General features: G+C 39.4%; 1 protein-coding gene across 1 annotated transcript in view; it reads right to left on the bottom strand.

Moving 5' to 3' along the window:
* Positions 1-16,138, bottom strand: part of LOC140947514 (WD repeat-containing protein 19-like) — a 52,738-nt gene that overhangs the window by 10,797 nt on the left and 25,803 nt on the right. Inside the window, exons 13-35 of the mRNA XM_073396634.1 lie at positions 15,976-16,057; positions 15,591-15,682; positions 15,120-15,187; positions 14,228-14,290; positions 13,056-13,141; positions 11,999-12,025; positions 11,647-11,761; positions 11,059-11,165; positions 10,338-10,460; positions 9,084-9,150; positions 8,416-8,498; positions 8,169-8,249; positions 7,298-7,364; positions 6,462-6,562; positions 6,040-6,105; positions 5,388-5,425; positions 4,764-4,861; positions 3,874-3,935; positions 3,046-3,114; positions 2,261-2,302; positions 1,676-1,785; positions 826-883; positions 315-385 (exon numbers count right to left, since the gene is read on the bottom strand). Coding sequence (XP_073252735.1) covers positions 315-385; positions 826-883; positions 1,676-1,785; positions 2,261-2,302; positions 3,046-3,114; positions 3,874-3,935; positions 4,764-4,861; positions 5,388-5,425; positions 6,040-6,105; positions 6,462-6,562; positions 7,298-7,364; positions 8,169-8,249; positions 8,416-8,498; positions 9,084-9,150; positions 10,338-10,460; positions 11,059-11,165; positions 11,647-11,761; positions 11,999-12,025; positions 13,056-13,141; positions 14,228-14,290; positions 15,120-15,187; positions 15,591-15,682; positions 15,976-16,057 — 1,776 coding nt within the window. The remainder of the gene's footprint in view (positions 1-314; positions 386-825; positions 884-1,675; positions 1,786-2,260; positions 2,303-3,045; positions 3,115-3,873; positions 3,936-4,763; positions 4,862-5,387; positions 5,426-6,039; positions 6,106-6,461; positions 6,563-7,297; positions 7,365-8,168; positions 8,250-8,415; positions 8,499-9,083; positions 9,151-10,337; positions 10,461-11,058; positions 11,166-11,646; positions 11,762-11,998; positions 12,026-13,055; positions 13,142-14,227; positions 14,291-15,119; positions 15,188-15,590; positions 15,683-15,975; positions 16,058-16,138) is intronic.

The raw sequence follows: 16,138 nt of genomic DNA, 5'->3' as shown, positions 1-16,138 counted from the left end.
ATGTACTGAATTGTAGTTTCTGTGTTGAAAAGGCTCCCCCGCCCCCACCCACATCTAGTAAAATAACACTGCCCTAAAGTGACAGGTATTTTATCATTTAACTATGGTTATCGTTTTATTGGAGAGGTTAAATTGTTTAATTTTCAAATTGGTCGAAAAATACAGGCTCAAAACACCAAAGATGGCGTCTGATCTGTCAAACTTAAGAGCAAAGGAGAGTCGACTCCTCTCCCTCATATGATGCTCGCAATTCACGTAACTCTTTTTACGCTGCACAGTTTTGAAATGCTCCTTTTTCAGCACTACGTACAAACCTCCTTATATCTCCAACCCTGATCGCCATTCTTGCCATTCCGCCTATGCACAGCTCATCATGCTCGCGTTTCTACAGAAAATAACAGCTCTTAAATATCGTTCTTTTAAAAACGGAATAAACCAAAAACACAAGTATTCAACTATTACTAGGGAAAATCAAAATAAAAAAAATTGATTACATTTAGCAAACGATGGACACTGATAGAAAACTAACAAAAATACCAGTCTGTTTTGAAAAAAAATAAATACGACGAATTCAAAATACGTGTACTTCGCTGGCTATTACAAATTCTGGCAGCCTATTGCCTAAAAAAGCGTACGTTAATTTTTTCATGAAATCCCGTACGTGAAGCTCGAGACTGGAGATGAAATACAAAGACACCAAGAAAAAAGGCCTATACAAATTTTACTAGTAATAAAACCACGGTGAAGTTCTCTCGAACAAGGACAAGCCGGCGACTTGTTTTTTAACAAGACAAACCTGGGATTAAAAGCCCATTGACTAAATACCTCAGGTAGCTTGGTCACTCCTTTTTCGTAATGAAGAAGCGCATTGCTATAATCTCCCCTGAAAAGGAAATCAGAAACAAGGCATAAAAGGGCAAGTTTGACGAACGAAACAATAGGCCACATTCAATGATAGCGAGTCTAGTGTAAGAGAACCAAAGAAAATGAATAAACAAAGAATAAACAATCACGTTTATTTATTTTCTTTGGTTGTGTCCTCTAGACTCGCTATCATGCTGAATATTAATATATCGAAAGTGGCCCATTGCGGGTTAGGCTAACTGTGGCTTTAAAAGACTGTTTTTGTCAGGGGAGAAATCAAACTGTCTACCTAATATGTTTGCAAGAGGCGGACCACAGAGGGTCTCAAGGGGAAACAAGGAACCCAATAAGACAGTTTCATGTATTCATGCAGCGAAGATCATGGAAGAACAAAGCTCATTGTGGGAGCCTCGTGCCATAAATACGATCCGTTACCAGGTTTGACCATTGTCAAGCGGTCACTTGAAGTTAGAGGAGGCTGCGGTCTCTTACGAGAACCTATACCACATCAACTCGATAAAACGCCGCAGTAAAAGAAAAAACAGAAACGTGTTTCTTGTGTACTTGTTATTTTTTCTTGTAATCCTTGAAAAACCACCGTATTTTTGTGATTGGGTGCAGCGTTTATTCCAGGGCGGCCTTTATTTGTAATTTTGCTTCCGTATGCGGCGTTTGATCGAGAACGGAGTTTAATCGAGTAAATTCGGTAACTGGATTGGGTGGGTAGGCGCAAATTATATGAGGGGATAACAAGAGGTGATTGCACAACAAGGTTCGACCGTAGTTAGAATTAATCGTGCACTGGTCTTACGTGAACTCCAGTTGCTGGGCGTACTCTCTAGAAATGTAAGGAATCTGTTCAGGAGCCAAACTCTTTGCAAGTTCAAGGGCTTGGTCCCAATGAAGAAGATCGCGCCTCATCTAAAATGAATAAAAAATAAATAAATGAATAAATGAAATAAAAATAAAATAAACAAAAACAAAAACAGAATTATAAAGGTAAACGCGACTAAGAATGTGACCACAGCAGAAACCCTTTAAGTGATAGGCATCTATTTAGGGGGCTTAAGCAAAGGCGCTTTTGAGAGACGTACGTCAACCAGAAAAGAGACGTTTTCTCTTTAAAATGCTTAAGCGCTAACAAGTTGGAAATGGTAAATGCGTTTTCTCTCATAGAGATGATTTGTCCGAAATTTTGGCCAAAATCACGGCCCAAGAATGCAAATGGTCTACTTCAGGTTGACGCGCGTCACTCATGAGAGCTTAAGCAAGGACGTTTTTTATCCCTATTAAAACTAAGCGACCGGGTAAAATAACATTTGCTGACTAAAAATCAATACAAAAGTAAATTCATAAAACTAAGAATCAAAACAAATATTATAATAGTTTTCTTTACCTCGAGAGCGGCTAATGGATACGTGGACCCAAGAAACAAATCCTACAGGATCAAAAATTGAAAGAAGATAAGCTTAAAACTTTGCTATCCTAAAGACAATCTACTAAAGAAGAATTCTTGGTGATTTTTCAGGTAACTTTTTTTGGCATAAACTACAGAGATAAAAACTTGCCAGGAAACCCCAAAAACTAAAAGAGCAAATGTTACCGTTCCACAACAGCGCAAATACTTCGTGTGTACATTACTATCTTGACAAGAGTTCACTGACGTGGTCCGGGATTACGAAAAATAAATAGACCATTTTCATGACGACGACATTAGACTACAACTACCAGAATTCAATCCGTTTTTGCTTTCTTATCTAAATTTGTCAATCCCTCGGAGGGTTAAAAAAAAGCTTTAATTTACACAAGAACAACACAAACTGAAGCATTCTGGTAGTTGTGGTATAATGGTGTCATCGTGCACAATTGTCTTATTCAGTGCTTAAACGTACCTACGAGACATATGACAAATGTGCTGTTTTGCTATTATTATTATTATTATTATTCTTTTTCTGTAATTTGATGAGATGTAAATGTGCAACAGGTGCTATTGTACAATGCGACCTCGGTTTGATAAAGGTACCTCCGCAAAAGACACTTGACTCCATCTCTTTAGTAACTCCATATATGAAGTTCGACTCTAGTGGCATTAAATTTACCGCAACTGCCCCGGTCCAGCATGTCTCACCCACAAACGACAAGCATGTACGATTGAAGACGAAGAGTATCTAAACCACATACCTGGGCGGTATTGTATTTTTCAAGAAACATGGCGACGTATCCAGCAAGAAGACTTTTATCTTCTGTACCCTGAGGAAAGAACAACATAAATTAAAAGGCGATTACAACAGTTGTTGGTGTTAGCCTGTAAAAATAGCCGACATTTCGCGACGCCACCACCGTTTTCCCCGCGAAATGACATCTCAGAAACGAGCACACAAATTCCATACTGATGACGCGTCACGACCTAGATTTGAGTAGTGCTTCTGATAGGCGGGAAGCAAATTTCCCACGCGGAGCGACCAATCAGAAGCACTTCCCCACAACAGCTTCAAAAATGTGTTTATTACTGTGTTTTTTAAATTTTGTTGGACTTGAAACAATATAAACGTTTCATATACTTATTCACATATGTGTGAAGAAAAAAGACAAACAACAAAGGATTGCGCACGGTTAAAGAGCTCCCACCACAAACAGCAGCACCGTTGTTTTTATCCTTGCCTTTTTGCCGACTTTCATAACCAGTCTCCTCTACTGACTGTGGTTTGTCCTTTTATTACAGTAATCAAAAATCAGGCAAGTAACCAATTGCCTCGTACCCAAACCGGGTAACGTTCTTTTCGAGAACACTCGCTTTTGCGCGAGTTTATGTTAGAGACCTTTAGTTTCGAGGACTAGAACGACCTAGAGTACGAGATTTGACTTAAAGTGTTTTCGCGTATTCTCAAAAAATAGATACCCCGGAAAGCTTCATTGTACTTTTGATTCACCAGAAAAGTTTGCACTGTTATCTTGACTGGAAGAGGTTAAGGGCTGAGAAGGGTTGGTGGCTTTTGCTGTATTTGATACCTGAATTCCTTCCAAGGACTGTACCATTGCCACATCTCCCATCTTACGAAAAACTCTGATTGCTGAAGGAACAAAAAGAGGAGAGGCTGATATTAATAATCATGGACGAAAGTCTTGGGATAAGTTTACATGGGCTTTCTTTAAATTACACACACGCAGCCCCTCTCCCATCCTGAAAAACAATCTTGGACGCGTGTATCGACAGTTTTTTCCGAGTTTTAACATTGTATAGAGTAGGGGAGGGGAACCAGCAAGATATATTTGAAAAGGTTGTACTGTTTTATGGGGACACCTATGAATTACAGGAAATTACGAATGCTGCGTCACTTTGCCAAGAAGGTTTGTCTAATATTAATTTATAACTTAGCTTTGTTCCCAATGGCTGTCTGTCGCGGAAAGAGCAGCCTGTAGCCTATGGATGACGACTAACAACTTGTTAGTTTTACAGTCAACGGATAGCACCCGGAAACGGACACCTAGATGCGGATTTTGAAAAATGCGAAGGCCGAGTACAAGCAGTTATCAAGTAAGTGACTGACGAAGTAAACCTGAAACAAAGTTTATTTACCACGCAAGTGAGGGGCTATCAGCTGTAGGTATAAGACCGGCAATAACACGGCCATTAATTCTTGTTAACGCTCTCCACTCTTGTCCATTCGCCCCTAAATTATAGGCCCTGGAATTGCAAGATGCCAAGGAATTTTAACGAAGCACAATAAGTAGACCTTAAGATCTGGGCTGCCCTATGCGCAATCGCCATCTGTGTAAGCCCAACTGTAAGCAACTTTAGATTCTGAATTAACGACAGTGCTTGTAACCCAGTTTTGTTCAACGCGGGCTAACTCTGTTTCATTAACCACACATGGGTTTTAACCATAGTTAGTACTAACCCAGTTCAATGTCTAAGTGATAGACTGCCTCATGACCGAGCTTGCTCCATGCTTCCTTTGAGTCAAGAATTCGAGCTAACGCCCAAGCCTCCTTAAATCTGAATCACAGCAAAACGTGAATGAATTCTTAAAATGACACACGTTGCAAAATACCAGTTATAATTACTTAAATTAAGGGCAAGGGGATACATGTAATAGACTAGATCGCCGAGAGTGGGCTGTAGAAAAAGGTGCCTGGAAAAGCATCACTTTATCATACATGACGTGGCAGACATATCGATGGTGAACTACTTATTCATTTGGCATATGTAGATTAGGCCCCTTTAAAACGGATCAAACGTGTTTGTTCAGCATCTGGATGGTATGGTATCCTTCATCCCTATGGGGTGATACAGTGTTTCCAAAGTAGACTGAAGGCAGAAGATGAAGCCGATTAAAACCAATCTGAATACCACCTACATTCTTTCAAAAACATTGAAAGAGTTGGAATACCTTCAGCGGGCTTTCATTTTATCAGGAAGTCTAGTTAGCTATATAAACGTTTTGTGCAGATCACGAGGGCCTGGAATTAGTATTTAAATGAGTATATCAATTCAAAACGAAAACTGACTAACTAAAGCTTACCTTTTTAATGTCAAGCAGTGGTCAAAACAAGTCTGAAGCTACGAAAAGAGCGGAAAAAATGAAAGTAATAAGTTACAGCTGTGAGATCGATTGAAAGTCAAAACGATCTCGCTCTAACGCTGTATTTCGCGCAAGTTGCACTTGATGGAAGGTCCAAACGAGCGGATCAGATTAAGAAACATGGAAGAACCAAACGTGTACTATTCGATTATGACCTATGCATTCCATTTATTCTTTGTGGTGGACAAACGAATGCTGTCTACATACGTGCCGCGCATGCGTAATAGCAACTTTGAGACTAGCAATGCGGGCGACAGAGGGACTAAGTCCGCAAACGCTATAACTAACGGCTGGAAGACTCACAAGTACATTTTTAACTTAGCTCACACTTTTTACTGCAATACTTATATTTGCATACTCATGGAACGAAGACAAAGAAAATCACTGCTGTGAAGCGCTTAGAAATGCGATCGTAACCGCCATAATATTTTGTGCAATCTTGCTCTTAAGTTTTCTTTTCCAGAAAGAGTGTTTCACTCGAAATCCATCACCTCATAGTCGTTTCTTGACTGCGTCTCATTCTGACTAAACCTTCTCGAAGTCTTGATATCAAAGCATAAGAATTTTAATTTTGGCATCACGGTTAACTTACTTCAGCCCGAGGAAGGTCTTGAGGTTTCTCGTGGAAATAGTGAGTGGTAAGGTTCAGTTTGGATGTCTGCAAACAAAAGACATTAAACACAGAACTGATCAATTGTAATAAACGAAGAGCCGACTTAAAAAGCAATGTGGTTACCCAATACAATTCAGTTCAACGCGGCTGTCGGTTAAGTAATAATTGACACTGGTAAATTTTAAAGGCAGATGGCATAAAAACATATACAAAACACTTTTTTGAAAATTTAATTTGAAATGGTGCAAGAAATTGTGATAGGCTATTCACCGCTAATGTCTGCAAAATCATTATTGAAATTTACTTTAAAGGCGACGCAGATGGGCATTCAAAAGTTTTGTTGGCAGACGTGGAGCTATTCTATTATTGCGGTCCGCAAAACGTGACGAAACGGGTCTTACCTTTCCGCTCTGCGTTTGACATGTAATTTCACCACCGTAGAGCATCAAAGGCTTTTGAGCATAGGGAAGCTTGGTAGATCCAGCTAATATGCACTTTGGTCCTTCCAAAGAAAATAACAAGATAACATGTCAAATAGGACGATTCTTCAGGTATTGATACAGGCAAGTACGGAAAAATATCTGAGTTCTTGCAACAGCAGCCGAATCTACAACCTTTTGGTCACTTGTCGAAATGCTCTACCACAGCGTTACAAGAGAATCGTGGAAGTTAGAACCATTAAATTAGCTTTATGTGAAAAATAATCTACATACTGCTAGAACTGGAATGTTAATACATGGAATATGTGCAATGTTATTAGTGGTCACTGCTGATGATGAATTCTACGCCAGTGACTCCTCAGTCAGTGGCACGGGCGACTCGAAACAAAAAACAAGCAAAAACAAGTTATCAGCAGTAGCAAAGTCAATAACCAAATTGTATTTTCCCTAAAAACTGTCAACACAAAAGTATATATTTCTTTTTATATTTCATCTTCGTTGAAACGAAGTCAGTCAGCGGATAATTCACATACAAATAACAATTTCTCCAAAGTCCGCTTTCCCTCAGTGCGTACAGTTGCCGCGGGTTGCAAAAACGTCCTAATAACACATTCTGAAAATGACAGATCTTAAACAATTTTGATCATTTAGGTTTCTGGGAAACTACCCACCTACCCCTCCCCTAAGCTGCCATTCTGCCCTAAGTGAGAAGTAAGTGTTAATGTTGACTAAGGGAAGGGGTAAGCGGATAAGTAGGTGGCCAGTTTCCCATAATCCTAAATTGCTCCAAATTTTACCGATAACTGTGTCCTTGTAAAATATGTACGTATACACCTTGTCTTCGTCATATGCACAGAAAATTTCCTGCAAGAGAAATAGATTTGACTGATTTAACAAAATCGCTATGAGCTGGTGAGAATAGGCCAATTGCTCGATGGCGTCATTTTACTTGTAGTACCAGAAGGCTTCAGTGTTTTGCTTTCTTGTGCAAATTAGGGCTTTTGCTGTTGTAAACCTCACTAGGATTGCCAAATTTAAATTTGAAAGGAAGAACGACATCGATTCTGATTAGTAATAGTAGTAGTGGTGGTGTAGTGGCAGTGGCAGTGGCAGTGGTAGCGGTCGTGATGGTGTAAGTGGCAGTGGCAGTGGCAGTGGTAGCGGTCGTGATGGTGTAAGTGGCAGTGGCACTGACAGTGACAGTCATAGTGGTGGTGGCAGTTGCAGTGGTAGTGGTAGTGGTAGTGGTAGTGGTAGTGGTAGTGGTAGTGGTAGTGGTAGTGGTAGTGGTAGTGGTAGTGGTAGTGGTAGTGGTAGTGGTAGTGGTAGTGGTAGTGGTAGTGGTAGTGGTAGTGGTAGTGGTAGTAGTAGTAGTAGTAGTAGTAGTAGTAGTAATCTGTTCCACAACACTCTCATTCGTGCTCAGTTTAAATAAGATATGGGAATAACATTGCTCAGCGGTCTAAGACATGCTGGAACAGCTTGGTTTAGGGTTGCAGACCCACCTTCGTTAAGACATTGAGTCTCCAGGAATCATATTATTATCACGCGCCTTACTTTCGCCTATCATTACGAGTGTTGTGAATAGTAAAATGACGCCATCATGCAAATGGCCTATTGTTGTCTGGTCGCAAGAGCTGCAGGGTAGCACAAAAGGCAAAAACGTACCTTATCCAAGGGCCAGTTTTCCCAGACAATACCTTTGATACTAGGAGAAAAATTTGGAATTTCGAACGTCGCATCATTGACCTAAAAAAAAGAAGAATTATGTAAAAGTCTGGATCAGACTGAACAGATCCCAAACCTTGAAAAGAAAATGTTTTATCTACATATAATTTTTCCGCATGACAGATCTTAAACGTTTTGGCTCTTACTATACAAAAGATGTCTGATTGCTCAACAAATGAATACTTACAGGATTGTACACGAAGCCATCTGTCTTTTCATCAATAAAAACGAGGTAAGTCCCACTAAAATCTGGGAAAATCTTTTTTATACCTGCAGAAGCGTATAAGTATACCTGTTTTAGTTTCAACTACCACAGTAAAATTATGCATCACCATCAGATCATCACACTCATCAACAACACCACCATCATCACAAACAACCTCATCGTCAACGCCATCATCATCCAGTTGTCTTATCTATCGTCATAGCATTTTAATCAATATCGTAAACACCATTATTACGACCTTCATTGTCACAACATCGCGATCAATACCGCCACTGTCAACGTCACCAATATTGTTATCCTCACAGCATCATCACCACCATCGTTGGCCTCTATCGTCACAGCATAGTCATTGTCACTACCATCCTCTCCGCTATCACCATCGTCATTAACATTGTCACAACCATCGTCATCACCATTGTTACCGCATCGTCATCGACACCATCGTCGCTGTAATCATGAATCTTAAGCGTGCAGGTTTTGCATAATGAGTGAACAAACAATTTCCATCCTGGTCTGTTTCAAAGTAAACTAACTTCGCTTACTTTTAGCCCCTCCAACTTATCTCGAGCAGAGATATAAACTTTTTCCAAACTCTTTCAAAGTAAAGGTAAAAATAGGCATCTTCTTACCAACTACATGTCTGAATTCATTCACAAACTGCCAGTCCTCAATAAAGAAATAAAACAGGCTTCCATTCTATGAGAACAAGGGATACAATTTGACTTTAAAATCACGGCATAAATATGAAAAATGAGACAGTCGCAATATCATGGGTTAAGGGAGGTATTTACGGGAGGTTTAAAACTAGGCGTCAGTCAAGATTGCATGAAAATTGTGGCCGTAAGGTTCACTCAAAACGTCTTTTGTCAGCAAAGCAATCTTTTAGAAAACAAAGTCAAATACTAATTTCATATATAAAATAACTAAGATATTACGCGCGCTCTGATTGGCCGAGAGGAGTGTTTGCATGAGAGTATGTAAACATGGTTGTGGCGTCAAGTTGTTTGGCTTTTCGCGCGCTAATCACGCAAGCACGAATTTGAAAAAGTTTTCGAGTTCAAAACTCAACAAGTTTACTTTATTTACCCATTCCTTCGTCGGCTGAAACATGGAAAATCTTTACAAAGAAGGTGAGTCAATTTTTCTTCGCTTAAGTTGACATTATAAGCGAGAAAAATCCGTATTTTGCAAAGCATCTTTTTGCAAAACAAGAACTGACTACGCGTTCAAGACTTCGTGGATAAGATTTTGCGACTGGAAACAATTTCTCTTTTAATCAGTGCCATACAAAGAGTTTTGCGTTTTTTTCTCGGGAAAGTTATTGTATAAAAGCAATAGAAAACTTTTTTCCTGTGTTTGCATAGCCTGATATAAACACTCGAGGCGTTGGGAGAATTCTCGACGGTTATGCAAACCCTCGACTTCGTCTCGGGTTTGCATAACTGTCTCGAATTCTCCCAACTCCTCTCGTGTTTATATCAGGCTATGCAAACACGGAAAACGTTTCTATTGCTTAAATGTAGAAGTAATATATCAAACATGAGATGCAGTGTTTCATCACCAGATGAAACACCGAGAAGAGAGTTGAAAATACGACGCGCAGCGGAGTATTTTTGACGAACTTCGAGGTGTTTCATCTGGTGATGAAACACAGTTTCGAATGTTTGATATTTCTTCTCAAACAAAATCATTTTTGAAGGAGAAATTAAGGATGCAAAAATGAGCAGTTTTTCATCTGATATCCGAACACTCATTAAACATTAATTTCCTTTGAATTTTCTTTATGAATTATTAATGAGTTTGAGAAGGGTCCTTAAAACTAAATTCTGATAGCAGTAATCCAGGACCATAAATTAACGAAAAAAAGGCTTATTGTTACTTACATCCGTGCCATATATCAGAAAATCGGACGTCAGTGCACAGCAAGTAACTCTTCCTTGGTTGCTTTTATCTGGGAAAAGCCTTGTCTCTCTTTCATCAGATGCATCCATAGCCTCTCCTTCAACCTGTGCATGGGAAATGAAAAACATAACTCAGCCATCCTCCTCTGGCATCAGAGGGTAAATGTTTTGCCAGCGGTTGCAGTAATTTATTTGCCACACCTATTCTTGTCAGTAATGAAAAAATAATAATAGTAAATTTCTTTTATTTACCCTACGGCTAGGTAGTATTTATTGCGCTAATGCTAGTGGAGCTGAGAGAATGCCCGAGGCCAATAATTTAAATCAAACATAATGGAGTTGAGAATGCCAGGCCAGAGACAAACAAGTTGGATATTTACAAGAGTAGTCGAGGATTTGAACTCGGGACTAACGGGAACAAATCCAACCTAGCGGTAAGGGCGGGACTTGAACTCGGGGCCTCAGAATTACAAGTCCACGGCGTAACCGCTCGGCCACGCTGCCTCTGTCCACCAAGACATTTCCATAGAACTCCATAGACAGTGCACTTACTTTGTTCCCCGATTATTTTCACCTTTGCTGAAGATCAACCTGAAATGCTTTTGCTTCCTGACCTGTTTTATGGATCACTCCCATATACTCCATATAAGAAAGCCCTGCTTAATAGGAATGGGTTCTCAAATCTCAGCGGTTCTGTACTTGCCAAATGAAGTTGAACTTTTCCCTCAAACAAGACAGCTGCGTAATCAGCGTTGAGATAAATTGCGTTCACAGTACCCAGGTATTCTCTGTCTTTCACCTGCTCGGGACCTGACGTAAGTAAAATACAAAAGAACAGTTCTTGTATGAATATTACAAACGTTGTGATTGGTCGTTACCATTGACCTGTCAGAGTGCAGACACGCGGCTGACGTCACAGAAACACTGTTGACAACAATACATTGTCCAACATGGCGCACAGTTTTGAAAATACCACGAGATTATCCTGGTTTAGCAATTAAAGGAGTCTAAAAAGGTTAGCAGAAGTCGAACAGTCATACAGCACGGGCATTCAGTTGCCGTTTGAGTCTCACTATTACTTTTGTATGCGTCACAAAGATCAAGAGTAGGGCTGTAGACAACTTGCATATTGTAAGGGACTTTGCCCTCACGGTTCAACCCTATTATTCACTGGAGGACAAGAGGGAGGTACTTATACCCGGGATAGTTTCCAGAACCAATTTTAAAGGGAAAGTAGAAATTACGTTTGAACAAAAATTGACACAAAATAGAAAAATCTAACCGCACTCACCTTTGTCAGCTAATGAATAAAACCATGCGCGGTTGTTCATACCAGCAGCCAGATGGTAGGGCCCAAGAGCTACAAAGCTTGGCTCCACAATGATATCAACACTTGTGGGTCGCTCCTTTAGAAAACGGAATATTTTAAGGCAAAGTGATACAGACATTGTAACGACAACTTTGCAGTTTTGAAACACAATAACAACACTGAGGTAGATCAATCTTGCCCAAACATCACATAATCAATACCAATACAAGCACTTTTCAAATTCTCGCAAACATATTCACTTCATGTTGAAGCACCGAGACATGTGTCATTTCAATTTCACTGGACTAGTAAAAAAGACGAAATATTATCTGACCTGCATCACGTTGTCCACAATTGTCACCTGCAGTTAAACCAAAGCAACAAACATTAACTTGCTTATTAATAATTACAATAAGGTTGGCTACACCAACGAGCAAGATGGACCTATCTTACCCGCTTTGTTCTGCAAGGGATGATTTCGTTCAAGCCATTTCATAAATTTTTTAACGACCTAGCCGGTTCCGTCAAGATAAATGTGGCAGGATATTGGCCTCCTGCTTTACGGACCCCACCTTTGTCTCGTCCGCGAGACAACGGTAACAAAAAATCGGGTAATCTCTATAAGCCATCAGGACTACACGGTTGGCCAAATAACGCTTCTTTACAATACAAACATGTATAGGGTCATAAGAAATTTTTCGCCACAAAATGATAAAAATGTTAATTTGAGGATTTTCAGTGACTGACATCTTTGTTTACTTGCTAAGTCACTACAATGCCTTAACACCACTGGCTGCATTTTTATCGTGGCTCTCGCCAAGGTATTCATACGCACACGTGAGAAAACGTTAACGAATCCAAGGCCACTTGATTTTTACATCTTTAGTTGGTAATTTCTTTGAGGGACAAGTGCATTGTTGGTCTTGGATGCCAAAGCTCAAAAAATGACCTAAGTTGAAAATTGTTCCTCTACATTCACCCCTCTTTATTTGCACTGGTTCGCACTAACATTACAGTTTAGTTGCCTCACTACCACACCCTTTTCAATACAAAAACAGAGGCTACATAAAAAAAAGAAAATTCGTGGTCTTCCTTGATTTATTAAATTACTTTTCTGATTTAGCACTTGCATTTTACAATAGGCATTTTCACTGTTGTGTGTTCAGAGGCGCCTAAGTACTCGAATAGAGTTGAGGGTGGAGGTGACGTTGTTTTGTTACAAACGTCCTGTTTTCCACCTGTAAATGATAATGTTCACCGGCTTGTTAGCATGGGAATATCAAAGTTAATCTGCACATGAAAAGAGGGGTGGGTTTTTTTTAATTACTACTCAAAGGCAAAGGCACTGAGCACACAAATGGCCTATTGTTCTCTTTGTTTCACAGAATTACCTCTCTAAGAGAAGTGAGATAGGATATCCTTGTGCCGTTAGCACTTCCAAGAACGGGCAGCTTTGTAAGGTAGATATGAATGGCACCTTTAAAGGAAAATCGCAAATTTTAACATGAACAGCTCCAAAGATAAAACTGTAGCAAAAAACACTGTTACAAGAAACCATTGTTTGGCAGTGGTAATCCATACATAAGTCACTTGCGAGTAGCAGAGTAACTGGTACTTTTATTGGCCGTTTTTGACGAAGAAATAACTAAGGCGAAAGGATCATTTTCCACTGTTTCAACCTAAAATCCTTGTTGCATACAATACTTTGCAATGTTGTAAGTCCGAACCTCGCCCGCAGGGCAGGACCGTAATGTTTTCTATCCATAGCACTATTAAAGGGGTTAATCATCATTGCAAATAACGCTTCTTAATTTGCTAAGAAACTTAACGTTAGGAAGGAATTTACTTGTAAATGACAAGTACACAGTTTAGTATCACAGTGATTTCTCTCTCAAAACATTACATCAAACGTTACAAACAACAAAAATGAACTTTGAAAAACCGCAATTCCAATTAATCTTCTTCAAGATTGTCTATCTACGTCCTCTTTTGTATTTGCTAAGTTATTCATACTTTTTTTAATGTTTTGAGCGGTTATTTTTTTGTACAATTCACTCAATTCATGGCAGAACTGCTTTAATGTCATGCCTTTTTTGATAACTGTAAGTTAAGGAAATGCATATAATTATTTACTTTTCTGCAAAACATTGCCATAAAACTTTAAACAAGGAATTTACAGAACGCTGAATATTATTCTCCTGTGACGACAAGTTACCTGCACGCATAAAATGAAAGTGTATTATTGCACATTACATTATCGTTTTACTCGTTATCATATCAGTTTAAATCTTCAAAAAGAGACTTTCGACCACTTTTTGGTGCTTTAGAGTAGATAATATGCGCATATATTTTACTCCTTGCTTTGCACGTCCATTTTCAAACGAAATCCAATAAGTGAGGAGTGCATTTTTTCCAAACCATTCGCTTCATTTATTAGTCCTTAAGACATGACCTCTAGTTTTTTTGCATTGTGGTAACGTTTTCTTGTAAATATTTCCTTGAAACATTTCGGCGATACTACTTACATCGATGTTCTTTTCATTCACATTTCATAATTATTTACCTAGTTGAGTGCTAACAGCAAGAAGTTGGCCATCGTCTGTCCATGAAATCTTGTCAAGACGCCCTTTAGAAAAAATAATACATAAAATGAAACAATCATGAAAAGACACGAGCGACAACAGTGTAATGAAATAGTGGACTCCGGCTGAAACAACGGAAGATGAAATATGAATTTGAGTCCAACATGACAGATGACAAGAGGAAAGATGACTACATTTCCGTTTTTATGGTCTGCTCCTGCGTTAATGATGAAGAGAGATGCATAGAACACGGCGAAGAGATGATCACTTGTATTCTTGCAAATAATTAAACTGCTATACTTAACTTGTTGTGCAATGGTGTTGCATTGAATTGTGAGATGTAAGTTTACCTGTTGCATTATTATAAACTACAAGCGAGAGAAATTATCAAGATCCTGTCACATGAGAACGTTTACCCTGAGAAAACAACCGACATCTGGCGACGCCATCACTGGTTTTCTCGCGAAATGACGTCAGAAACGAGCGCAGAAATTCCATACTAATGACGCGTCTCTACCTAGATTTGGGTAGTGCTTCTGACTGGTCATGCAGCGTAGAAAATTTGCTTTAGCCAATCAGAAGACACTACCCAAGAATTTCGGCGCTCGTTTCTGATACGTCGGTTCGCGGGCAAACCAGCGGTGGCGTCGCGAAATGTCGACCGTTTTCTCAGGCTGCTAGAGAAAGTTACAATACATGCTGCAAACAATCTTAACTGGCAACACAGCATTGCTGAAGAAAAATGTTCCTTTTTTTCTTGCTCAGTACGAGCAAAAGCAAAACCAATACGTTAGCTTGACCAGTTTGCGTGTTTGAAGGCTTGTGATTGCATTGCATCCATTAACCTTGACTACGCATTCTACACTAAGTTACCTCCTGCATCCTCTAGAGTGATAATAGCATAAATCTCCTTCATCTCCACTAAGTCATGAATCTTCACACTGAAACAAAACGCAAGTTCAACTCTCTTAACTTGCACAGAGGACATAAATGAACAATACATTCATACGTTAATTGATAACAGTAGGTCAGATGTAATACAACTGTACTCTCAATTCCTGGTAACTACTAGTCTAATTGATCTGCCGCCTGGTTAGGACGTCCGACAACAGATAGAATTTTGAAGGACATGCAGAGCTGAAAAATTTATTTCTTTATTTATTTTTGACCCCCACCCCTCCCCTCTCCATCAGTATTTAAAGTTACTTGAGGCTAACACGGAAAAGAAGTCGAAACAGGGATTATAAGACCGCGCACTAATCGATTTACTACTTGCTCTTTCATCGGACATCGTACAATGAACACCTCAAATTTGTATGCCTCGTACACATTTCACATCCTTACCAATTGTCACCGCAGGACGCAGCCTTATTCAGCTCCAGAGACATTGCTACACCCGTCAGTTCATCCTTGTGGTCTCTTGTTTGATATAATTCCTTCATTGAAAAAAAAAAACATAGACATGCTACAATTGAAATTAATTTTAGGTTAATTTAGATTTGAAGTAAGATGATTCTCAATTTCCTTTGTCTCCTAGCTTTCGGAGACAAGGACTCCAATTCGTAGTCGCACTGCAAATGATTATAAAAGGGTAAGCAGTAGTGCATTATACGTTTCTGGGAAACTGCCCACCTACCCTCCTTCCCTAAGCCAACATTTTGCCCTTAGTGTTGGCTTAAGGGAGGGGTAGGTGGGCAGTTTCCCATAAACGTATAATGATCCGTAGTACCTGTCCTATCTCTTTGATGTGGGTGGAGATCACCACAAAAAAGCCATTTGAAAATCCAAGCATAATATAACCATCACCAAACCTGTAAGAAGGAAAGGAGAGAAAAGCGTCATTGAACTTCATTGATTAAGTTAAACCACGTAGCTGTAGATTATCATAAGAG

The sequence above is a fragment of the Porites lutea genome, chromosome 9, assembly GCF_958299795.1.
Source record: "Porites lutea chromosome 9, jaPorLute2.1, whole genome shotgun sequence".
NCBI classification, from domain to species: Eukaryota; Metazoa; Cnidaria; class Anthozoa; order Scleractinia; family Poritidae; genus Porites; species Porites lutea.
The sequence above is the reverse complement of the archived record's forward strand: the minus strand, read 5'-3'. Positions and strand labels throughout refer to the sequence as shown.